The 27480-nt window shown below is 41.8% G+C and overlaps 1 protein-coding gene across 2 annotated transcripts in view; it reads left to right on the forward strand.

Moving 5' to 3' along the window:
• Positions 1-27480, forward strand: part of inpp5a (inositol polyphosphate-5-phosphatase A) — a 148419-nt gene that overhangs the window by 80984 nt on the left and 39955 nt on the right. For both annotated transcript variants that reach the window (XM_067609446.1, XM_067609447.1), the window contains exons 5-8: positions 7799-7862; positions 9771-9874; positions 16237-16289; positions 17470-17589. In XM_067609446.1, coding sequence (XP_067465547.1) covers positions 7799-7862; positions 9771-9874; positions 16237-16289; positions 17470-17589 — 341 coding nt within the window. The remainder of the gene's footprint in view (positions 1-7798; positions 7863-9770; positions 9875-16236; positions 16290-17469; positions 17590-27480) is intronic.

The raw sequence follows: 27480 nt of genomic DNA on the forward strand, positions 1-27480 counted from the left end.
GGAAAGCTCCCTCCAGAGCCGCAGAGGAGAATTCTTTTCACAGGCAGAGTAGTGCTCCTCGTGTCTGACTAACTAGCATCACCATTGGCTACTGCAGTAGCGGTTGTCTCTGGGTGAACCTGCACTTTATGTGTAAGGTGTACCTGTGTGGAGCTGCTGTTTAATTTATTTTCACCATGAATTTATTTGGACTGCTCTGCCATGCAAAGGACCATTTTGCCCAGTCTCATTAAGAGGTCAACAGCAGCGCAGGCCCCACAGGTGTAATCCCATTTACTTTGATCCTCTGTTTTTATGTCCTCGTTAAAAGCTGCTGAAGTAGCAACATGGTATTAGTAAATACGCAGTTGGAATACATATGAGCATTAATCATTCTGTCTAGTGAACAGGGCACTGCTACCTTACTAGAAATTGGGGACTGAGCAGAAATCATGCATTAGATTGAATTTAGATTTTTGTCCTTTAATTAGGACAGGAGTGATGTATCTTTGATTCAAAGATACAGCACATTTCATCAAAATTGGTAACATCAAATGAAGCACATTACTTTCTCCCTGCTTTATCAGACATATTCAAACCATCTTCTCTGAAAATAGAAACGAGGTGCTATTACTGTGCGTATCGAACAATTTTAACAAAGTTATCAAACTCTTCCATCTGGATTATGCTGAAGAAGCCAATGATGTGGTCTAGAGCAAAAAAAATTATAGAGAAGCACTTTTAAAGTCTGAGTCATATCATGTATACGTGTATTCACTTTTCCTTTTTTTGTTGAATGTCATTGCTGTGATGGTTTTATTGCTTTAGACCCCTCTGCCGGGCAGGTTAGAGGAGTGACTGCACGACTGATGAGCGTGGCAGGAAATTGGCAGATGGAAGCATCCATTTCACCGCTAATTAGAGGGTCCAGAAGCCCGCCGACTGACAGGGTTCAACTGGGCAATGTAGTGCCTGCCAGCTCCCATCCCGTGCGCTTTATAAAACGCTCTTTAATTCCCCGGCACAATATCATTAACTTTGTAAGTGGATGAACACAATGGACAAGCAATTTAATTAACTTCTACCATTGAATGTTGGAGGGGAGACTAAATGAAATTAATGCACAATATTTCCCAGCGAGGCAGCCAACCTTGGGAGTGGGTCTGGATTGTTGGCAGGTCAGGCGCTGCCGTGGGTTTGGCCAATTATGCCTTGTTTAGACCCATCCATAATATTTTCCTCAAAAGAAAATAAAATCAGTGGTTTTGAGATCAATCATGAGCGTATGTCGCTCTGCATTCTGGGAGATTTTAGAATAATGAAGTGGAAGCCCGGAAACACTCTGCCAAAAACCTTCAGAGTCTACAGAGGTAAAATAAAGATATCATAACAGATTCATACAGCAGTGGTGGTTTACTTGAAATAGACAATCAATAAATGGGTGGATGGAGTTTGAGTTTGGAAAATGCAACCAATATGGTGGTCTCCTTTTGTGGATCTAGGGATGGCGGTGTCGGTCGGTCCATCACTTTGGTCCAGACTGAAATACCATCTATTGGATGGATTGCCATAAAAGTTTGTGGAGACATTCATGTTCCCCAGAGGATGAATCCTACTAACTTTGGTGATCCACTGACTTTCCCTTTATCGCCACCATAAGGTTGGCATTTTTGTTTTTTAGTGAACTGTTTCAATAACTATTGCCATGAAATTTGGTACTAATATCCGTGGTACCCAGAGGATGAATCTTACTGACCTTTGTGATTCCCAGACTTTTCCTTCAGCGCCGCCAGCAAATTGACATTTGTGTTTCAAAATGAAATGTCTTGACAATTGCTGCATGGATCCTTTTTCTTTGTTCATCTGGTTTTCTTGTGTGAATTTTGGTGATCCACTGACTTTTCAATTTATCCAATACTTTGGTTTATCTATTTCAATTTGTGTTTTTTATCATAATGACCATTATAGCCTTACAAAGCTACTATTGTGGCTGTAGACTCTAGTCTTGTTGGTATTGTAAGGTAAAAAATGATCCACTGTAGTCACAATTCCAGTCAAAATGAGGTTCAGGTGGTCTTCTAGTGAATCAGAATGGAGAATCTGCTGTGCTGCTGTTTTAATTGTAAGGGATCAATACTAGTCCTGCTTTGCCATGTAAACCAATTTTCTTGCAAGCTTTGCTCATGAAATCCCTCATGGGGGCAGTGGAAGAGCATTAAGGAGAGTAAGCTTAACTTACTTGTTTATCTTACTGTGAAATAAATAAGTAAATTCAAGTGAACATGTTTCCTTTTACTACATCTTCGATCAGTCTAATTCTTTCCATCTGTCCCTTACCTTTGCTCCCCAACACACACACTAACACACACCCCTGAGACAAGGGCTCCTTCAGGACGTGACTGATGACTCCAACACTCGGGCCGCTTTCAAATCACAGGAAGTGACAGAGGAAGTTTTAATGAGAGTTTTGTCTGTGTATCCAGTCAGGCTTTCCAGGCAGCCGATGAATAATAGACACTGTGGCTCAATACTCTGAATACTCAATCAATGGCACTGGGAGAGGGCCTTGGCAAACACATATGGCAGCCCGGGGGTGGGCGGCGGGCTCAGGAGGGGTAGAAAATACTAAGGCTTCTCCATCTGTATCTCCGAGCTGAAAAAGCAAGCCATCTCTATTGATGCTGCTCACTTTTGTGCCGGGGTGTTTTCCTTGCCGGGGATGACAAACAGGCTGTTTGTGCAGTATTGGAGATTTGTGCAGAGAGGCTCCTGTGAAGGTGCTCTTTTAGCCTACGATCCTGCATATCAATGGGTCCCTTGCTGGGACATAGAGGGCTGATCTTGAAATAGAAATGTGGATTCTTACATTCACTAGCTGTTGTCGGAGCACATAGCATGCTGCTCTATTGTCTGCTGAAAGATCCACCCTTTACAGTTTGGTTTGAAGGATGTTTAGAATTTAGCCATGTATGAATGCTGGTCTTTAGTGACTAATGAGGGTATTATGTACCTATTAGTCAGAGCTTATGTCTATTCCCGCTGCTCTAAGCTGTTGTGACATAGCATGTGGTCCTGATGTATCGAAACACCATTTCTTCATGACAGCATATCTGATTGACCTTTCCGATAAGACTGTGTGTATGTGTGTGTACATATTTGAGTTGTTTTTTTGTGGTTATGTTTCTCTGTGCAGGTTTATGTGGAAGTGTTGCCTCAATTGTGGTTTGACAGATGAGGGGACTCCAGGGATTTCTGAGCAACGAGATATAAACTGGAAAACAGCCCATTTTGTCTCTGCTGTCTAGAAGGCAAAATGCCACAGAAAACCCTGGGGAGATATTTCTCAGAGGTAGCTGTAACGAGCCATGTAACCCGAACACAGAGTCAACCCTGATTACAGAGCAAGCACTGTATCGCTTGAAAAGAAGTGTTGTTAAAGGGTAATTCTGGTCATTACAACCAAATCTTATTTTTAGAGTTTTGGCTGTTCCTCCTGTCAGTAATAATGGATGGTACTGTTCATCAGGTTACTTGCTGAGATCTGGAAATCTGTCAACATTGCTTAAAAGGAACACAAGCAGTCAGATGATCAAACAGGTTGTCAACAAACCCCTTGAACCAAACCTATTTTGAAAAAAACTATGAAGGCGGACAGTAAATTACTGTTGTAAACATCCATCACATTTTTACAGACCGACTTCAACTTTAACCTACCACACTTCCTTGTTGATTCTACTACTGATTATTTTCTTGATTCATCGTTTGGTCTATAAAGTGTCAGAAAATAGTGAAAAATGCCCAGCATATTTTCCTGGAAATTGAAACCAGTATATATTTGGCATTTTTGCTGAAAAAACATCAACAAAAAAACAAAACAAAAACATAAATGATTTATTGATGATCAAAATTGTTGCCATTTACTTTTCTGTCAATGGAAATTGACAAATGAATTATTTGAGCTCTAATTTGCGTGCAGTTTTCCTTTGCAATTAGGCCTATTAATTACCTAAATGTCAAGTGTGCTCACTTTCAGTCTTACCTCCAAATAAAGAGGTTTAGATAATCTGACTAGACTATTGGCTTGTTTACAACCTGCAACTCTGCCAAAGGAAACGCCAGTTGTACTAACAGAAGACTAATACCTATGAACTGATAGCGGCACTCCAAAAAAACTCCAAAACCCCAATACCTTGGCGTCAGTTAACTGTTTTATTACTTACTGGATGATGACGCATTTCAGCAAACGAGCCTTTATTACAGCACCACAAGAGTGGTGCCATCGGTTTTCCATGGAATAAGCAATCATCCCAAGGTGTGTAGAGGAGTTCCTACTTCTATTGCCACAATTAACAATAATTTACAACGGACACTTTTCATCAAAAGGGTGCAGACAGACATTCTACCTGTGCACATCTACAACCACAACATCTGATAGAGTTAAAAAAAAAAAAAAAGAATACTATCTTAATCAAAGCATCCTGTTGTTCAACCACAGTCAACATCTCAGAGTGAGCTTCACTTTGCTGATCTCCTTCTTGAGTGTATCGTCTATTTTCCCTATTAAAACATTATTGGACACACATTCTCATCACTGTGCTCCACAAACCCATAAGCCTGCACTTTGCTAGCGGCTGGGGGACAGCAGAACATTACCCTCTGAAGTTGTACAGTGACAGTCTGATGACACTAGAGTGTGTATGTGTCAGCTCTCCTGGGACTGGCCCCGCTCTCCCTCAGCACAGATTGGAGGTGAGACCTTGAAGAAAAATTATTACTTTTATGTTTGCTTTATGGCTCATTTTTCACATTAAATGCAGAAAATCTATTCAGAGGTCACAGAATTCCTGCTTCTCTTCATCGGCCAGAACTAATTTTTGCAGCCCTCAGTATCGATAAAGCATTCAGCGGAGCAAAGTATGCAGGCTATGTACTGCAGCTCTCAAGTCTCTATTTTCCACCAGCCAGTCTATTGGGACTTGTTCAGCCCATATCTGCTGGGGTTTTGGAAATGTCAACTGCACACTTGCATGAAACACACACACACACACACCCACACACACATACACACACACACACGGAAAGCGAGCACAGCCGCCGTTGTGTCAGTGTGCCCTTATCTCAGAGCGGCATAGCCAATACGACTTGTGATAAGAGATAGCATTGCCAGAACGAGTCATAAAACCCCTGCTTTTATGGCGCGGTTATTGTCTTTCTGTCTACAATTATGGTGATTACTCATTTCCCCTTACCTCCCCCGCGGCCCTCATGGTGCACTTAATAGACTGCATTTTACTAATGGAAAATTAAGTAGCCGCCGTGGCAGTAGGGTTTATAAATATGTAAAATATACTTTTAATTATTTCAAGTGAATCTGGCAGCTAATCAATAAAGTGGGACGTGACAAACATACGTTTGACACAGGCCATTGTAAAGCTACTGGTAAAAGATAAGCATGGCCTGTCAGCGCAGTCCTGCCCTAATGAATATTTTGAGCCTGTCATGTAAGGAGACAAATGGATTAATTGCGCCCTGCTAATATAATAGCTTCTTCATGAAGAGTGCAGCAGGGAGGCAGAGGAGAGGAGAGAGAGAGCACAGCAGCTGCTGGGTTTTAAACCCTGATGTCAAATAAATATTTATTAGGGTTGAGGGTTAAGTAGATTTTTGCGATTACACGGATAGCCACTTAAGCATAGTTGCTTATCATTTATTTGAAAATTGATTTGTGCCGATTTGTTTGATGTCATATTAATTTTGTTTTTAGTGGTCTGTCTCATTCACTGAGGGCCTGTAGAGGGATCAGCCTCTACTGCAGCAGAGACAACGAAAGGGTTTAATCATTCATTATATTATTTTATTTTTTTTCTTTGCAGAGACCATCATTAAGGTTTCTGGGTCAGGTTTTTGGGTCAAACATAAATTTTCTTCAAGCCAGCGAGTGTACTTTGGAAGCTGCAACTAATTATTTTTGTAATAGATAAATCTGATTTATGAATAGATTTATGATTCAAATAGATTTATAATCAGAAATAATTTTGTCTATTGCAAGGCAAAAACTTCATATTGCTTTTTTATTGATTCAACAGTTTAACCCAAATAGCAGTACATCTTCATATCTGTAGCTGGAATGACTACATCTTTGGGAATTATTAAAAAATGTTGTCTATTAGTTTTCTGTTGATCAACTCATTTTATCAGCTGTAATATTTTGACTTAGCTGAAAAATTGTGGTATTGCAATTTAATTTGTAATAGTATGAAATATAAATTTCTCATGTCATATTTCAACATTTGGTCATTTTTACTTCACTACCCACTGAAAGATTCACACAAACATCAGCAGTTAGCATAGTGGCACCATTTTGACAAATCGCTCGCCCTGTTTCCCTATCCATCTCTGTCTTCTAAGTCTCTCGATGGCAGTTTAAGGTGAAAGAGAACATAAAGACATGTGAGCACAAATAAGTATAGGGGGGCCTTCCTGGAAGCCGTCCTCTCGCAATGGGGAGCTGTGACCTTGAGTCCTGCCTTCACCCAACACCGTCCCCTCTCATGTGCGCCCCCCCCCCCCACCCACTCTTCCTCCTTCCATCTCCCTTTTTTTTTCCCTCTGTCCTCCGTCAGAGCAAGGAAGGAATGACGGAGGGAGGGGAACGCGGCGGGGTTCGGGTCACCAGCCGCTCTTCTCATCAATTAAATGTGCGACAGTGTTTTTTTCCTTCGGCTGAACTTATATGTCAAGGAGATGGGCAGGACCTCATGTTTGTGCTTTTGACAAATCAGCAAATGTTTAATCTCAAGATGTGCCGGCGCTCATAAATAATGCAGAGGCCGGGCCGGGCACAAACTCTCTCCCAGCGTGTCGGAGAGAGGCGTCTGCACCAGCCTCAATAGGAAAACACAGGAAAACCCTCGACTAAATCCTCCTCCATGCCTGGAGTCTTTTCTTCTGCTGTCTTCTCTTTCTTTTGATCTCTCCTCTCCATCCTCTCTTCATCTCTACTGTACCTGAGCGTAGGTATCTTTCTTTTTCTATCTCCTACCTTACAACTTCACTGTATTCTCTCCTCCACTCTCTGCCTTAAGCCATTGTTTTCTCACTCTACTCACTTATGTTTTAATTTGGTCGCTCTGTTCTTTATCGTAAAAGTTACTCACCCCCGTCTGCTTCTCTCTTTGAGGGGAGAAAGGAGACTGAGAATTATCCCGAGCCAAAGGTCTGCTATCTCAAAGACACAGAGGATTGAGCTTGAGCTTTGCCTCCATTTGCCCTAAATGTAAAGAGGAGCAACAGAAAGCAGTGTAGTGGACTGTGAACCGCATCAAATCCCCCTCTGCACGACTCTCACTTCTTCCCACAGAGTTTGATTGGCTTGTCCACCGACTGGGAAAGTTTCCTGATTGTTCACAGGGAAAATTAAGATTTTAAGCCTATTGAAGTTGATCTTTGCTCATTCAAAAGTCCATCTGAATGTGTCCTTTTGAAAGCTCAAATTGTTGACTCACCCACATTAGAAGACTCTGAGCCCAAGAATAGGGTGTACAGAGATGGCGCTGAGTGTACTGTACCGAGAGCACGTTGCACCTGTTGTTGTGTAGACAATGGTGTGTAGTGTTTGAGCGGAGCTGTGGGAAGTGTGCTGTGGAGTGTGTTAAAGACTTTCAGCGCAGTTTATCAGCGCAGCGTTCTCACATTAGGCTGATCCTTCGCACACTAAATATTGTGAAAAGCTGGATCCAGATTCACTCGAGAAATGAATGTTTTGAAGAAGTATGTATAGGAATTATTCACCATCTCACAAAATCTTTTCTTCTTGCAGGCTCTTGGAAGTTTCTACTTTATCCACGAGTCTTTGAAAAACATCCACCAGTTTGATTTCAAAGGTGAGCCCCTCCCCTTCTCTCTACAACACACTCACAACTCACACATATACATCACTGCCAGTATCTTGAAATGAAATCCTCACATCATGGCCCCTCATCCCACCCCTGCATATCACACACAAACCATTTGCAGGCTATTCCAGCTTCCATCAAAACCAGCGAGCTAAGATTGGCTTTGAGGATAATGTAAAGGGAGCGGGATAGAATGGTAATGCTTATTAATATTAGGATTTAATTCATATGATTTCGGGCCTACAGTAATGGTGTGCGGCGGGTTATTGGACAGTTACAGCGGTCTCATCAGCCTGCGGTGTCAGAGGGCCCCGGGGTCTGGCGGCCGTGCTAATTAAAGAAGGGATATAGATGTGGAGGCGTCTCGCTTCCTATTAGACCCAAGTCAGCATTAGCACCAGTTACCCCAGTGAAGGACAGGGCGAAGGCAGGGGAGGGGTCGAGAGGGGAGAGGACCACTCCCCACACGCACACACACATACTTTAAACATTAGATTTGAAATCTCATTTATATAAACTACTGTACATACTGTGTAGGTTTGTTGATGTTTTCTTTTGTTTTTCTCACAGCAGACATTTTGACTTGTCAAAGTAGGAAAAGCACAGGTGTTACTAGTAACATTAACAATGTCTCAGTTCTATTCAAGTGTTTCAGTAAGCTGTGACAGTCGGCCAGCGTGCACGATACCTGGACCCTGAAACTGAAGCAGCTAAATGGAATTCAGCCATCATTTGTTTGCTTATTTACACCTGTGCTTTTCTACTGTGATGTGTCAAATGTCTTGAAAAAGGCCTGTTGGATGCTCTTTAAGAAAGTCACTTGGTGATTTTTGTAAGTGACCCGATATTAGAGGTTTAATAATACAACCACCTTGTTATAATGTTCGGTATAATACTCCAACAGTTTGAAACGCTCACAGAGTTGAACAAAATTGGAATGAAACAAACTGTTTACAATTCCATATTATTCCTGCTGAGTTCAAGTTTCACCATGACTACTTAAAAAAAAAAAAGAACTCTTAGACGGTTAAATGCTTTATGCAAATAAAAATTCTGTTAGCAGATGTTTGTATAAAACTATGTTGTCTCACAGCAATAATTTAAAACCAGTCCTCCCCCACACACACGTCACCAACTCACTCTTGGCAGTGATGCTTGCACTGTACATAAGTTTGAATATGGACCTTTTTATCACATTAGTTCTGTTGCACTGTCAATGTCAATTTTATGTATATATTCCAAAATCACAAACATGCCTCAGAAGACTTAACAATCTTTACAACGTACAAGACCCTCAATCTGGATAAAGAAAAAGCTTTAACTAACAGAGGACAGATCCCACTTCTAGGATGAACGGACATGCAGTAGATGTTGTATGTTACGTTTAGATTATAGTAAATATAGAAATTACCCTGATACAGCAAAGCCCTTCACTTAAATACATAATCTAGCAACTACTGTTTATAAATGTAGGCAGTCAACTATGCTCTGCTGCAAGCTTTACACATCTCTTACAAAAACCTAATTGGATGAAAGAACCACAAGCATACAAGAGAGTTGAAGTGATTCTACTTACAGTACTTAAACCCATTAACTACAATCATCCTGTTAAATCTAAGACAGGTGTATGTATATTTTTATTTTACCCACGCCGTGACCTCTGACACTCTCTTCAACTGAATGCAGATGTTCCTCACTCTGACCAGCAGGTGGGGCAGTTGTCTGAGGAAGGCGAAGGTGGCTGTGGCTCTCAGTGAGCACTAATGTTATTCGTGAGAATCTCAATCACACGTGGGGTCTCCAAAAATGAACCTTCCATGTTTGTAACAATAAGCTTCTTGTCTTTTCCTCTTTTCCTCTCTTTCTGTCTCTGTCCCTCTTCTCTCTCTCCATCAGCCAAGAAATTCAGGAAGGTGGTCGGGAAGGAAACCTGCTCAGAGACACTAGAAAGCACACCCTCGCTGGAGAAGGAGAAGTTTCCACAGGACTACTTTCCTGAGGTGGGTAGTGTAATAAACACGTGGTGTTGTCATCTTCCTGTTGAGACGTCAAATGACAGAAATCACAGTGGCACGGTGATGAATTAACACACAGCTCTTTAACAGAAACTAAGCTGAAAAAGTGATCAGTGCTGACTTGCAAAAGAAACCTTATAAAATATCTTAACCTGTGTTCTTTTATTGCCAAAATCCAGATAATAATTTCTACAATAATCAAATTCTCCCATCCTACTTCTTTATTGATTTTTCTCAAGTCTTTTTTTCTTTTGTTTTACAATCCCAGTTTTTTTTTCTCTGCTTCGAGGAAATCCGGCCGACACACGGCTGATTTGAAGACAAATCAGTCAAAAAATTCAAATCGTGAAACAGAGAAACTCCTCGCTGTGTCTGCCGTGTCCCGTGGAGCAATTCTCTGCTCACTCCGCTGTGTTTCAGTTTTCCGGTGTGGTGCGGTGCGCCATCAGAGGGGAGCTGAGCGCTGAGCAGAGCTGTGCTGATATAGTAATAAAGAGCACAACCGCCCGTGTGTCATCCCCGCACTCCCCACTCATCTGTCAACCATGCTCCGACGGCCGCCTCCGCAAATATATGCAAAACAGATGGATACGGCCCCTTCACACACTTCCCCCCAATTTCCGTCTCTTTCACACACTGCGAGCCCCCCCACCCCACTCACCCCCCCCCCTCCCTCCTCCTCCCCAACCCCTAGTCACCCTTAAACATGCACACAAACATATGCATTCACACACACACATACCCCAACAGTTTCACGACTCAGTTTTCCAGAGATGATCTAAAACCAATTACACTGATTGAGGCGCAAAGCCATTTAAAATGATTACAGCAAAGCATTGTTCTGTGTTTAACAGGACAAGCAAAGAAAACCACCAAACAAACCTGGCACGGCGCAGTGCGAGAAGGATGAGGGGAGTGATGTAGAGAGAAAGGAGGTGCGGGAGGAGGAGGGGGTAGATGAGAAAAGTTTTGCCCGGTGATTTATGCTTCTTTCCCGACTGGGATATGAATCTGGGATGATGCTCCAGAGAGCAGCACTCCAGATAATGTTAGCCCATTTAAAAAGAGCAGATTTGTGTAGTCTATCAGGGTCGCCGAGTATTTTTTTATTTTTTTTTTTCTCCTGTCTCCCTCCTCCTCCTCCTCCTCCTTCTCCTCCTCCTCCTCCTCCGGCCCTCCGTAGTGAGAAATTGGTTGTTATCATAGATCACAGATACTGCTCAAACCTCTTATGAAAGATGAATTAATTTCACTAATGCTTTAATGCAAAGCTCTCATGAGGGAGGCAGACTGGTGATAACCCCTGCCTCGTCCCCGCTTCCTCCGCTCGTGATTTATGCCCTCTTTTAGTAGATGAAACCGCCTAGATTTGCCATCCATCTGCAGCTTTGAGGAATCCTATTACACCGGGATCTTGGACCGGACAGAACGCCACACACAGACCCGAACCAGTTGCTCATGTCCCCAGCTCATTCAGTTTTGGGTCACGCAGTCTTAGACGTGTCAAGTAGCTATGGTGACGAATGTGGAAAGAGACACAGAAAAGACACAGAGGGCAGGTATCTTGTTTACATGCTCGCAACTCATTTTCAATGCAAATAAAGTAGGTTTTATTTGAAATTCATCCTGTTTGTCAGACAGAATCCTCCGAGGAAGGTTGCAGGAGTGATAGCGGACAGCTCAGGTAGCTGGTGGAAGACAGATGTGTGTGTTTCCCTGCTTGTGTCTTACCTTTACAGTCCCCCATTAATAAAGTGTCACTGAGCGACATGTTGATGACATCATGGTAGGAGGGCTTTTTCTATGTGTATGGTGTGTGTGTGTATAAAAGTGAGAAACAGAATGCCAGTCAGTACATTTCAGCGCACTTGAGACAATTGTTTAGACTCATGGTGTGTGTGTGTGTGTGTGTGTGTGTGTGTGTGTGTGTGTGTGTGTGTGTGTGTGTGTGTGTGTGTCTGTACACAGTAATAGCTAAAAGTGCATGTGCAGACAACACCGAGCAGCATGCTCACAAAGAGTCCTACTCAGTATCCGACCAGTGCGTCAGTGGTTATTCAAAACAATCATAACTTCAGTCTTTTTCCAGGATAATATTACATAACGTTTGAAAAGATCCTTTTACGATCGCTTTCTGTTTCAGCTCTTAAAAGTGGCTAAACTCAATATCGTAAAATATCGGCTAAAATTACTTACATTCCTGCTTCTTGCTCGTGGACCTTTCTGCTCCTATTTGATTCTGATTTAAGTGACAACCCCTCCACATATGCAAAACATCACTTCTTTCTGTAATCCCACCCTGAGTTATAGCTGTAAGTGAAGGGGAAAGAAGCGGGGACATTAATTGAAATGCTGAATAAGAAGGAAGTGGACAAAATTGTGGGCGCATTTCTTTTGAAAGGTCGCCGTGATGGATTTGGCGGCTTGTCGTTTCCCGTTGTTCCGTCAATCTCTCCACCTCCCCAGTGGGCATTAATATATTTATTTGTTTGGCGCAGTAATACATGCCTCCAAAAACCATTGCATCATAAGGATTTGTCATTGCCTTATATAAATAAAGTATACGACCCAGACCTTAATGTGCCCTTGCTATTGATTGTTTTACACAGGCGCTGAAAAAAAAAAGAGAAAGGAAGAAAATAGCCGGCAGGCTGTAGATCAACATCCATATGAGTTTGTATTTGTTGTTTGGCACCATGAGCATGTCCATAAAAGCACTGACTTTTCATACCCTTTTAGTGCCCTCTGTAGTAAGCTGTGATACGGGGCTGTGATTACTTTCAAGTTCTGCCCTCGATGAAAGTTAACTTCCTTCATATTTTACTCCTTTGATTTAAACACCACATGTGATTCATAGGTGCGATGCGTACGTTAAGGAGATGAAGTCATTTAAACTGGCATTGCTTGTAAAATTCTCTCCGCATTTATCACCAGACAAGACACCTGTGACACAGATGCTGTTTTGTGTGACAGGCGTGATCCATGAGACCGCATTATCCTCTCATAAATGAGGGGGAATGAAAGCCAAATGAAGGCTTTCTACACTCATTTTTTTTTTGTGTGTGTACAGAAGGATCAGAAAAAATTAATTTTATAACCGCAAAAAACTCATTTCAACTGCTTTTTGACTCTTTTTGTCCATCATTTTCTTTCAACTTAGTTTACAATGTGAAAGCTTAAAGTCCTGCGTTGTGTTTACTGCAATATGAGAGTGGTGACAGTGACAGAGACTGCATTCTGTACATGTGGTACATCTTTATCCGAGAGCGCACACACACACACACACACACACACACACACACACACACACACACACACACACACACACGTATGTCCATGTGCTGTCCAGTCACATAAACCCTATGTGAGGCCCTCTCTTATTTGATGGGCCCCCCTGGATGATGGAATAAAGATAAATGCGACTGTCTACTGGGGCTCAAATCAATCAGCGTTTGTGTGTATTACTTATTACTCACAGTGCATTTCTGTCACAGGGCTTTTGTGTAACCCCCTCCTCACCCCCCCGCCCTGTCCTGCACTCTTCTATCACCCCTCCCTCCAACATCACCCCCGCCATAATATTATTTATGGGGGTCGGACTTTGAGCTGAAATATACGAAAGGTCAAAGAATCAAACGGGATGGACTGGGAAACGGAGGCGAGAGGGTGTTTTGGACGAGAATTGGGGCTAATGTGTGTGTGTGTGTGTGTGTCTTGACTGTGTCACGTTTGACATTTTATAGGAGTGTAATTTTCCATTGGTCACAATCGGGGAGTTTTATTTAGTGATTTCCAGTGAATCTGATGGTTCTACTACCCTACTCCACCCCATCTTGTCTGTTTTTTTTCTCCCCCTCCTGTCTGTCTCTCTTTCTCATCCTGTGTGTGTGTGTGTGTGTTGCGGTCAGCCCGCATATGTATTGCCCGACACCCCTGGATGTGACCCACTGTGTAGCCGCTGTTCATCACTGTCAGGGGCGGAGACGCCATCGCTGACCTGTGGAAGGTCAGCCAATGTCACCCTGAGCCTTGTGACCTTTTACCGTTGCCCTTTGATTCCCACCCTCATCCCCGCCCAGTGACTCTTTACAGCCACTAAACCTGATATATAATATGATTACATGTCACCTATCCATTTAATCCGAATATGTCTCCTATTCTTAATAACTCTGATTTGGTGTTTCAAAGATTATATTGGCAAAAATCAGCTATTTTTGTGTGTGTTTTTGTGTGTGTGAGGGAGGGAGGGAGGGAGGGAGTGATGATGATGTTTCAGCAGGAGATTAAATGGGGCTGGACAGCATCTGTGTCATCATCTCTACTCCAATATCAGCTGCAGCAACCAAGTCATGATGTCATCATGTTACCCAATAGAGAGAGAGAAAGAGAGAGAGAGAGAGAGAGACACCTTTCTTCTTCTGCACTTTGATTGATTGCATGATATAATTGTCTCGACTGGACTCCTTTTTTTTTTACAAAATAAAAATACATGGATGCATGTACTACTTCACCATCATAGTCATCCGCGTGTTTACCTCATGTGTGTCGTGAACGTGTTTATAAGCAAGCGATGAAGCAGGGGGTCAATCAGTCATACGTGGAGGAAATGGGGCAATCTGGGGCCGGGTGTCAAGCAAGTGATGGATTTTAATGCTGTGATTGTAGTTAATGGCTCTTTAAATTAAATCGAGATTAAACGTCTCTGGCTGCAGTCAGAGCTCGTATGGGCACTGAGCAAGTCCCCCCCTCCCCCCTCCCTCCCCCCCAAACATTCACTTTCTTTACTCAACTTTACATCAGCAGCTCTCAGATGAAAACATGTAGTGCAGTAATAGATTTTCCATGCAACAAAGTCGGTATGTAATTGAATATACATGTACAGTGATTACTGAACATACTCGCTCCTCATTGCTTGTATTTATCTTTTCAATATATTCTGATTCAGTTTGTTTAAAAAAAACAACATATATTTTTAAGTGTAAGGTCAGTCAGTTATGCCGCAGTGTGACACTCAAATCCAATTCCATTTGCTGCTTTCAAAGTCACAATATTGGGACAGCGAGTTATAATTGGGCCCATACATCCTGCCGAGGCAGTATGGATTAATTCAAGTATGCTAATGTAATTCAATTTGATACAGTTAATCTTGTACTAATGCAGATTGAAGGATGTGAGGCGCAATCAAATACCTCTTAGCCTTTAATTTGCATCTGAGTTTTTTAAATAAAATTAGTCAATTTGTAATTATGTGACCTGGCCCATAATTAGTTTATTCATCACCGCAGTTAACTCCCCATTAGGAGTATCAGAGAGAGATAGACAGAAAGAGAGAGGCCGAGGGAAAGAGACTGATCTATCTATTCAGAATGAGAACACTCACAACATCAATTTGTCTCTCATTTAATAACCAGCTTCATGGTGAATCATGTGCTGTTTGAGAAAGATCTTTGGACTTGTGATTGGATAATTAACTCAGGGCTGGTGGGATCTGATCAAACAGCTGCATACTAGATGTCCATACTGTGGCTTATATGCTCTGTATGTTTTGGATGACTCTCACCTATACAGGCGGGAGGCTCTGGAATGAAGCCAGAAGTTCATAACATTTCTCTCAATTTATTCATCACACATGTTGCAAACAAAATATCTGAAAAGTAAAGTTGAGCTGTTTTTTAGTTGGGTTTAAACAAATAAACAAACTTCCTGCCCATTAAGAATCTTTACATATAATTTTGTAAAGTGTTCCACTTGTTAAAGGCTGCAGCTAAGGATTATTTTTATTATTGATTAATGTGCTGATTATTTTCTCAATTAATAAGATATTCTTTTGGTCCAAATTAATGTTATCAAATTGCTTGTTTTGTCCAACCAACAGTCCAGTACCTTCATTTTTACCATCACATAAAATACAAAAAAAAGCAGGAGAAATATGCCTTTTTCAGATTATTGTATTATAATATATATTAAATTGCTGGATTTATATTATTGATGCATGTAACGGAGTAAAAAGGACAATATCTTCCTCTGCATTGTAGTGAAGTAGAAGAATAAAGTATCATCAGGTGGACTTCCTTAAGTGCAAGTACATCAAAATTGTACTTAAGTTCTTTAATAAATGTGGTTACTTCCACCACTGCTAATCTATTAATCCACTCATCTGTTAATTGAATTGTTTATGATTTTTGTAATGAAATTGTTCTCCCACACAACGGATATGGTTACTTCTCTTCCTTCTCTTCTCTTCATTTGACATAATATCTCTCTTTTGCCTCATGATGACAACTGAAAACCTTAGCAACGTCAAACTCTACAACTGTCACACTAAATTGAGTCTCTCTGTTCTGCAGTGCAAGTGGTCCAGAAAGGGATTCATCAGAACTCGATGGGCCCTGGCTGACTGGTGAGTCTTTTTAATAAGTCCCTGCAACAATACATCCCATCTCATCTCTGTTCAGCCCTCAATCTTTACAAGTGTATCATTGTGATTAGAGATGAAGATCTAACCATGTCATGACATCTCACAGTGAGCTTTGCGAGGTGCGGTTGTGGTAGACAAACATGGACAGAGAGAGTGAGTTAGGTAGCTGGATCCTCTCCGGACAGTGTTCCACGCAAAGAGAGCAGGGATTTGATTAGACGTAATCACGTTAGTCAAGCAGTTGCATATGACAGATGACAAAAAACATTACATGCAATTGAACCTGTATGGGATGAATACAAACGCTTGCTTCCAGTGTGCAGAGCAGGGGATGGAGGGGGGCAGGGGGAGGGAGGGTGACTGAGGGGTGGAAGAGGGGGATTGTAATCTAATAGAGGGATGACATGAGAACTAAAGAGCTGAAACGGTAAGCATTTAATAGGGGCATGACGTTTGACAAGAGCGGTGGAGAGAGAGAGAGAGAGAGAGAGGCTGGTGAAGAATAGGGAGATCAGATCAAAGATAGGATCGACACAGATAGCAGAGGCCATGCATGTATTCATTTGTTCAGGATGTCGCCGCACAATAAACCCCATGAGATAAGAGCAATTCCTCTGGGTCTCCCTGCTAAACGCCATGCTAACAAAACACAGTAGATTGATAGGATCAGCAGGGAGATGTTCATCACTGTACATTGAGCTATCTTGCTTTTGCCTGACAGGACAAACTGAAAGAAAGCAAATTAGTGCTTGTATTGGTATCCACACCTGCATGTAGCATATAGCAGGTTAAATAGCATCTGTATTAGAAGTGTGTTTTTGTTAGGAATGTGTAGCAATTCTATAATGACAGAAATATCTCATTGTTACTGTTTAATCATACAATTAAAAGCTCATGTAATGCCTTGATTCACAGATCTCTGTCTCTCATGGGATCCATTCTCATCACATTCACTTATAGGTCAACAACCATAAATTAATTGTCCAATATCATTTATGTGTACAGAGATGGATTCCAAAACAGTGAGTTCTTATCAATGCTAAAGATGCTTACAAGTACTAAGTTAAAAGCAAGTAGCAATTAGTTTGTAATATATCAGTTTGTCAGTTGGAGTGAAACTGATTTTCTGGCTAGTTGCTCACGCTATGTTTTTCCAACACAGTGCCTTTGATCTGGTCAACATCCACCTTTTCCATGATGCTTCCAACCTGGTGGCCTGGGAGAATAGCCCTTCGGTCTACTCTGGGACCAGGCAGAAGGCGCTTGGCTACGTTTTAGACAGGTACACTACATCCATTTCTCTTATTTTCAATCCCTCTACTGTGATTCTTGATAAGATCAAGGCAAGCCCTGTTCCTACTGCAAACAAATGTTTCATTGATATATGACTGTAAAGAGACTTAATCATACTTTACAGTGTTTTTTGGAATCATTCTCTGTATAACATGTCTACTCTTAGTTGAGAAGCATGTGCTCAAATTAAATTAGGAACAAGGTATTTTGGGTATGAATCCTTCTACTTAACCTGCAAATTTTCAGATGCAATCAAATTGCAGATATATTTAGAAGGTAATGATAACTGCAAAGTTCTTCCACTTCAGAAAGTCTTATAGCCAGGACAGGTGTGTCGGATGAAAAACCGGTCACCGCCAGGGATAAATAAAAAGAATACAAGAATGGTTGTAGATACAAAAAAAGCTTGTAGATACTAGTCACAATCCAGTCTTGCCTGACATGACAAAACCTGTATTGATATTGTAATGGTGGGATTCAGCCCTAGACCAGTGGGATTACATCTGACTGTAGAAGTGTGTGGTGGGGGGGGGGTCTTACTCACTACACGGTCTGTGAACTCCCAACTCTCTTTTATCTTTTCTTTTCCTAAACCTTTCTCTAAGTCCTTCTTACGTTTCAGCATTTTTCTGTATTTTTGTAGTATAATCCTTCATTCATCCTTGTTTCTATCCCACTACCGGCAATAAAATCTTATATTGATAGTCATGGCCTCCACAGGATCATTTTAATGATCCTACGTTTTGCACCACTATCAGGTCCGAATTCCCCCTGGACAAACACTTTGGTTCACTTTCATCTCGTAATGGGTTGGAAATGGGTCACAAAGGATCCCTCCTAATTTGACTGCCATGTTTTCTGTGCACATTCATGTTCCCCAGAGGTGGAAGCTTTTTCATTCTTGACACTTCATGATGATGAACCCTGAAGTTTTTGTTGACTTGACCTTTCCTGTTGCACCAGCACCCAGCCAAAGTTTCCAATTCTACACAAAATACATCATAATCTAAAAGTCATATTGCCGAGCCATTTGCACATTCATGCTCCCAGGAGGATGCATTCTCAAAATTCGTTTAACATTTTTTATTACACTGGCAAGGCTCTAGGAATCATAATAATAGGGTTAAAGATTTCCTCACTCTGCACTAAGTAAAGACAGCCTCTATACAAACCATGCTATCCACTCATAGGCAATTCTAATATGATTTATGGGATATCCATTTGCAGCGGAGCAGAATGATAGAGTGCGTGGTACAACCCCTGCTCCCTACCTGGCCATGCTAACACAGAATAAAAGCTTAGTACCAGCCTTGCAGCAGGTGACCTCCCATTCAAATGGCATCAGAATGCACGACAAGGCTCCTCGCCACCTCCACTTTGAATAACTACATGCATATATGGGTGGCATACATTACCACCAGGCTTTCTGATGTGCATGAATTATGAGGCGCTTTTTAAAGTATTCTCTACGAGGTCATATTTTACCTGTACTTCATTCTTGATTTGATGAAAGAATGGTCCGCCTTTAATGGACAGGGAAGTGAGAGTGTTTTAAGAATATGGCAGCTTTTGCTGTTTTTATGACGCTGTAACTTACCTGGATTTACTGGCATAATGAAGTTTCAAAAGGACCTTTCTTGTTGCTTACACTTAAGTGTTTTCATCCTGTTTCCTCTGCTTTCGTCATGCTTTTGCAGTTGATTTATTTTCAAGGGTTGGCTCGTAAATAGACCTAAATAGTTGAGTCTCTGAGTTGTATTTGGGTGGCTGAGGGGAGTGAATAGAAATTGTGCTGGCTGAGTGGCAGTTTCCACGCTCCCTCTTTCTAAATCCCCTTGTGTTGAAGATGGAAACCTTGTTGTTACTTCTGGGCCATATCATTTAAAGAGTTTTTTACAGGGTCTGGGGTGGAGGGGCTAATGGTGTGAGACAAGGTGGTGATGGTGAGGTTTTATATGTTGGCTAGCCTGGTATTCCATGCTAGGGGTCCAGGGGTGGGATAGTGGGGGCATCGCGCCTCAGTCACTCACTTTGGGGGAAACCGTTGGGCGCAGATCCGGAGCACCAGAGTGAGAAAAAGCTGGCGGTGCAGAGGGAAGGGAGGAGGAGCACAAAGGGTCCTTGGGCTCTGTAAAGGGCAGTGAATAATGGGTCGGTCCTTTCACAGAGGCTGCTAACCTTTTGGCAGCCACCAGCAAACTCCATTCTCCTCTGCCGATCTGGGAGGACAATGTGCCCGGGCCGGGCTTTGAATGAAGCGCTACCACCAACAGTGTTCCCATTCAGCGGCTGGTTGGGAACCATCTTTTTGACCATTGTCCTAACTCTAACTCCTACCCCCAGAAAGCAGAGCAGGAAAAGGGACAGGGGGAATATCTAAAGCCAAACTCGCCCCCCCTTCACTCTTCTCTCTCCTCTCTCCTCTGAGCTCTAATCTCTCATTGCGGGATGGGGAGAGGAGGGGAGGGGGGTTGCTGAACACACCACCAGCTGAGATCCATGAGGCAGCCGGCACTGGAGTCTGATCACACAGCAGTGCTGGGGACAGAGCTCTGCTACTGGGCATCAAACTTCAGCCTCCACCTTATCTGGGGCCCAGGCCTAATAATGCAGCTTACGGCCCATTGAGAACACATCTGATAAGCCTTTTCCTCTGTGGCCCTTTTAACTGCTAAACGGTGTTTATCTCCAAAGTGCATCAAGGCCTCAGGGGAACAATGCTGAGAAGGAACAGCGTTTAGCCAGCCAGACCTCACTATTGAGTCACATCAAAAAAGCACAGCTCTATAGCCTGCGCTGATGTGTGGGCCACTTCCATGAGAGCATAGCAGAGCTCTGCTTGAAATTTATCCCCTGCTTGTTTTCCTGTCCTTTGAAAATGCACATATGTGCTCAAAGCTGCATCAGGCATTATTTACCATGTTGACTCAGCTACGCCTTGATGTGGAAGATCATTGTTTTCTAATTATGTAAAGCTTTAATAGTTTTTATTTGTACACAATGTAAAAAAAAATACCTTTCTTTAGAGATATATTTTTGAGTTAATGCATTATGTTAAAATATCAGCCAAAAATACTGGAGATGTGTATGCAGTAAATAATTCTGCTTGTTTGCTTACATCTGTAAGAGACAGCTGTATAATGACAGTAAGGCTGAATCCCGGGTCTCTCTAGAGGATGGAAACCATGGCTGCTAAATGAGCCTGTGAAATCATAGCATGAGATAAAATCAACAGGTTTTTTTCCTCTTCCTTAAAAAAATCCCTTTGTGTATTGGAGTTTGTTTCTTTTTTCCAACCCCCATTCAGAGTGGCTGGTCCGGTTCAGGGGAGAACAGTTTTACATTACAACTGTGAAATCCTGGCATGAAGGCGTCCTTTGTGGCGTGCCATTATTTTCACACAAATATAGTCCATTGTCACAGTGCTGAAGTTAATTTGATCAACATTGGGGACATTTAACTGTTTTGTTCGCTGAAAAGACTTGTTTCATGCTCATTTTCGGGGCATTGAAAAGCAATGATTGGCAGAAAAATAATGTTGCCGTTAACAATTCAAAGCAATTAGTTTCCCATGGGGAGGCAGTGGGCCGCACTGGCCACCACACAGTGATGCTTTGTCATTTTATGGACGGTCATCAGTCAACTGTCAGAGCGTCTCAAAGAGCCCTCCAATCTAAATGTTTCCCTTTAGGCTTTTCCCAGAACAACAGGCTGAAAGAGCAGAGAAAGGCCGGCTAGTTTCCAGCCAATAGACATGTTGAGCTGCAAGAGGGAGGGTTGGATAATCGCAGGGAGATCCTCCATAAAGCCAGAATTCATTTATTAAAGAGAGTAGTGTGTATGCGTTCATGTGTGCATTATGCTAAATGCTCACTTTTTTCAATGCATAACAATACCATAACATGTACCAGATAATTAACTACTTTTTTCTAATGTGTTCATTTCTGGTAACTAAATCAAAAGAAGACACTTTGACATACAGTAGCTATATACAAATTACACTGTGTGTGTGAGTGTGTGAGTGTGTGTGTGTGTGTGTGTGTGTGTTTGTGTGTTTGTGTGTGTGTGTGTGTGTGTGTGTGTGTGTGTGTGTTTGTGTTTGTGTGTGTGTGGTGTCACTGTGACTCCTCACCCTGGGAGGCCTGCAGGAGCAGAGGTTAATCTTCCCCAGTGTCTCTCTGCTCATAGTGGACCTGTTTATTTCACACACACACACACACGCACGCACGCACGCACACACACACACGCACACACAGAAATCTGGATGTCCCCCTTCCCTCATTTTCTACCTTTTTATAGATGGACATTGGCCATTCAGACTGTTGGAGGAGGCAGCTTTGCAGCTAGTTTCTCTTCACTCTCAAAAGTTCTTTATTTATGACTTTGTTGACCTCATAAACTAATTAAAATTAGATATACAGTACTTTAGATGAGAAACAAGACAAATATTTATTTGACTACATTTTCCTTGTTTAGCTTATCTCACAGTTAATATTTATGAGTGTTGCCATGATGCCAGAATTCTGACTTAAAAGCTGATAAGAAATGATCTAAGAAGAGGTTTCCTCACCATAGATGGCAGCCTCATTATATTTTGCACTAGTGCGACACTGTTCTATACTATTCTATACTGGAATACTACTTGGCCCAGGTTTTCTCTACGTCCATTTGTGATAATTTGTTAAAACACAATTCATTTAGATTTTTTAGTTTAGTTTATTTTATCTATTTAGGAAAATTCTTTACGTTAGTGCAATAAAAAACTAAAATAACAAAATTAATACATTTGCAATTAATAAAATTACCAAAAACCAACTCACACACAGTGAAGCTGGGACTTTTGGGGCCTCTGGAAGCAGTTACCTGCTTTACCCAGTTGATAATCCAGCCTTGAGTGCAAACTGCAGCTCTATCTTTTCTAATGCTTTTTAGATTATGTCCATAATCAACCAGCCATGTAGACAAAAATCATTTCTCCACCTTCCAGTCCATTTTAGACAAAATTCCATGCAGTAAAGATTCATAAGACAACTCAGTGAGAGTGACAGAATGTTCACTCTTCACATTATTTCAATAATTGGCTCCACCTTTACTCAAAGAGGTCTCTTCCATCTTGAGTTTGTGTTGACAGTGCTTGAGTTGACTTATTCCGTAACCTCTGCGTGACCGCAGCGACACCCCTGCACCCCCTCAGTACCCTCTCTCTCCTGCGCGGCGTTCTCGGTGGGTTGGGCGTTGCGGAGGAGCTTGGGTGCTAACAGGGGGACGTGGGGAAGGCAGTCCTGCAGTGTCAAAGGTCCTGTCAGGGGCCACCCCTGTCCTATTCAGAAAGACGTCACCCTGCACATTCTTCACAATGTTAACATTCTCCCAAATTCTCAACATTTACTTACAATGGATGACTGCGCTCAGCCCAGCTATTGTGTGCAAAGTCCAATCTGACCGGCCAACTTATGGTAAGTCATCTTGTCAATATAATCATGACATGGCCCCCAGTTGCACCCTCATAATCCCATATAGACTGTCTATTACGGCTCAGTTTAGCTGTCAATCACAGCATTTAATCTGCCGAGGAGTCAGTGAGGGATCGAGGGAGAAAGATTCCAAAGCAGACAGATTTTGGATGTGTTATTGTGGTATTTATGTGTGTTATCTGAGAGACTGAGATGCTGTCAGTGTCTTCAGTGCAAGAGCATTTTCAGTCTTGGGAACATGCTTCTTCTTTTCGTCTATGACAGCATGTTTGTGTGTGTGTGTGTGTGTGTGTGAGAGAGAGAAGGAGAATCAGAAAGAGAGAATGTGAGGTGGTTGCTTTGTGCTGGTGGTTTAAGGAGCCTGGGAGCAGAGTCGGGGGCCATGTTATAAATTAGCGTCTGACCCCTGTCTTTGTGTGGCCCCTAGGAAGGCCTGATGAAGGCCCCAGCCCAAACCTCAGTGAGAACGGCCCTTGTGAAGAGGCTCTTTCAGGGGTGTCACTGCGCGATGAATTGGCCAGGAGAAAGCATGTTTATAGACTGTGTAAAGGAGTGCGTCTTTGTGGGAGAATGTCACTGACACTGTTACAGTTTGCCTGAATGAACTGAGATGACGAGGCTAATGGGGCCCCCGCCGAGGGTGAGGGTCAGCGAGGGGGGGGGGGCCCAAGTTGGGACCCCCCACCCTCAGGGCCCTTTCACGCCCAGTAGCTGTAGCTAATGTTGCAATTCTTCGTTCCCCCCACAAAGGCCAAGAAAAAAGTCAACTTTCACACCAGCGGGTCAGCATGAGTGCTTTAGGAAATGATCGTGTAAACAGAGTGTTACCTTCTGACCTGTGGCTGATACCTTCGAACAGCAGACAAAACAGCCTGGCTTCGGGTATTAGACATGGCTGTTAGCAGGATAAAGCTACAGGACGTAGAGTAGAAAGACCTCCAGGCTATGGAGAAACACACATACACTCTCTCTCCTTATCTCCCTGCCTCCTTCTCTTTCATTTTTCACCATCTCTTTTTTTTTCCTTCAAACAGACTGCACCACTCACTTCTCTTCTTCCCCATTCATCTATTAACTCGCTTTCTTATCTTTATTCATCATCGTCTGATTGGCATTTGTACAGATTACTGACTGAAGTTTGGATTTTAGTGGACTGACTTTTGGTTTATATTCTTCACTCATAGCTGCTGGCATGTGGTAAACTCTGCATCAGCACAAGGAATACATGAGTTCCCAGGCATATAACAACTGCAGTGACGCCTGTGTACAGCCATTTTACTGCCCTCCATTCAGGACAGCAGGATAAACTGGCCACTAACCCTGTTTGAATAGAGCTGAGTCTCTTAGCACCAGGATGTAAGGTCATTAATGACATCAGTACCAGTTTGAGTGTATTAATGAGCTACTGCTTACACACGCACACACAGAAATCTGGATGTCCCCCTGCCCCCATTTTCTACCTTTTTATAGATGGACATGGGTCCTACATACACACATAGTTTTTTTTAACTAGTGCAGTCTATTTATCTGTACTGATGTGCAGTGAGTCAGACTGTAGGAGTTTATTCTTTTGCTCCAGGATCCATGGTTACTCACAATGTAGAATCTTGCGGTTACTGAATCAGCAATCCTTTGGTTTTGAGACCATCTATGTAAGTGACTTATGTAACCAAATGCTGTAAAAGCGCCAATTTGTAAATGTGAGACACATTTTCCTTGTTTCTAAGAAGGTATTGGATCCACTGTTTCCCCTCAGATAGCTGTGAAGAAGTGATGCACTCAGGTGAAGGGGAATTGTGTTTTCCAAAGGCCGATGGATCCCAAAATTGAACTGAAACTTTTGCTGATTATCTGAAATAATGTTATTTTTAGCTGTGATGAAGGTTTAAGATGTCAGGACTTAAAAACAAATTGTACTTTCTGTATCTATGTAACCTGAAGGGTTTGTGAGGGCTTCAAGGTGACTAAATTTCATCATGTCTGCAAGGTGTACACTTGCTCACTTGTTCATTTTGAGTCTATCAGGGTATGTATGTATTGAGTAGAACCTAGACATGTCGATTAATTAATTAGTTGATTGGCAGAAAATTGATACAACAAACAACTTTGCGTCCTTTAAGCAAAGATGAAAAAGATTCACTGGTTCCACATGCCCATATGTGAAGATCTGCACCTTTTTTTTCTTTAGGTTTTTTTTTTTTAATTACCATGAACTGAATATTTTCGGGTCTTGTTTAAAACAAGTAATTTGTAATTGTCAAATTGGGATCTGACAAATTGTAATATGCATTTTTCACTATTGTCTATTTCTATTTTAAAGACCAAACAGTTGACTGATCAATCAAGCAAATAATTGGCAGATTAATTTATGAAGGGAATAATCATTACTTGCAGCCCAAATTGCTAGTAAAATTATGAATGATTGAATGATTAAATTAACAGATAAAAATGGTGGATTTTGTTTTGAAGCGCTCATTTGTCAATTGGTTAATGGTCAAGAACAGTCTTAAAAATTAGTTATCACATCAATCACAACCATGAAATATTTTCATTGTTATTTTGAAGATGAAATTCTTGAGTCTCTTCCCATCTCCATGTTGACCCCTCTAGAAAAACCTGCAGGATAGAAAGACAATCTAGTGTCTCTTTAATATAATGGGATGTCAAGTTACACAGTCTCTATTTAATATAATAGCCGTGTTCCCCGCCTCTTACTCCAGTCCCCTTCGCCTCCCTGCCCTTCACTCTCCCTGCCTCATAGAGAGGAAGGGACCATGCTTTACGACAGCCGGCCGAGCCGAGACCCACCACCAAGAAGAGGCTTCTCTCTTTACAGCCCCATAAATATATTGTTATCTGGGCCTGGGAAGTCCACAGTGAGATTTATCCGCGCGATTAGTGGAGATAGCGAGCCAAGCATCCTGAATCATTAATTACACAAGAGGCTGTGCTACGTCCACCTTAATTTCCTATCTCTGCTCTGTAGAAGAGCCACTTTTAAGTAGGTGATGAGGCATAGGAGTTAATTATATGTCGCTTAGTTGCGTTTTTTTTTTTTTTTTTTTTTTATATAAGTCACTGGGATGCTGGCACTGCGGCGAGGTTCTGGATATTTGGAAGTAGTCCATGACAGATAGGATCTATACTCTATGAATCCTCCGACACTTATCTCTCTGGTTTAAAAAGCAATGCATTCAGTGCATTAAAAACATTAGCAAGACAAGAGACATTAAAATGTGTTGGATTTAACGACCCGTTGAAGGCATCAAAAAAGCACAATAAATAGATTCCTTTCAGTCAGATTCCAAGTGAAGCAGAGTGTGTGGTAGACTGAGTAGATAGTCCCTTATGATATACAAGTCTGTTACTGACTCTTGGTCTGAACCTATAAGCCCACCAACAAATCAGTCGCTGGGCTCCTGTCTTCACTGAGTGCAGGACTAACACACAGAGAGTATCTCCAGGATGTATCTCTTCGTTGTTTGGGTCACTTCACTCTCCTTTTGATCAATTCAGCAAAGTGAATTTTCTATCAAATTGTCTTACTTTGCCATCAAAGCCGATTATCGGCTTGAATTGTGGTGTCAGCTGAGAATTAACAGTTTGAATTGAAAGCATGTTTACTTCATCCCCCTAGCACTTTGCCAGATGGAGCAGGTACAGTAAAGGAGTCTTAACTTGTTGCAGGGCTGACATGGATGATGGGAAAGATGGTCACTGAGTTGTGTCAATCTCTCATTCCTTTGTTTTTGCATAAATAGATGCACATAGAAAATATGAACATTTTTTAAACATTATTATTAGGTTTCTGCAGCGATTTTACACATCAAACTATTTACAGGTCTTGGAAAAAGAAGTGCGTTTACCAGACCTCTGTAGCCCGCTCCTCATCTCTGCCTGAAACTAAGCTAAAGAATGCATGGAATAAAAAAGGGCCATATCACTGTTTTTTTTTTAAATTGTCCATCGTGGAATCTTCAATGCTAAATTGGTGATGCACTCTTGTTCCATCAAGAAGATATGATTGTTCCATCAATGAGTGTTGCAGGTTTTGATCTGACCCCTGACACATGGTTTGTCCAGAAACATGATTTAATTTTTTTTCAGGATTGCAAGTTATTTAAACACCTTATTAATCCTCATAATTGGCCTATTTTTCAGATTTCAAATTAAATGTGTGTATCATATCCTCTATCTGCCCCATCTTAATGTTTACAATACTTTGTGTACTATCTGATAAACTATGAATGCCATAAAACTCATGTACTAAAAGCCAGAGTACAAAAAGACACAAACCTTTCCAAAAAAAAAAAAAAAATCTTGTCCCCTCCTCTGTAGAAATGAAACCGCCTAATCAAAGTGTTCAGACCACCAGGTGGTGCTGTGGTCCTCATCAACTAAATGCC

The sequence above is a fragment of the Thunnus thynnus genome, chromosome 14, assembly GCF_963924715.1.
Source record: "Thunnus thynnus chromosome 14, fThuThy2.1, whole genome shotgun sequence".
NCBI classification, from domain to species: Eukaryota; Metazoa; Chordata; class Actinopteri; order Scombriformes; family Scombridae; genus Thunnus; species Thunnus thynnus.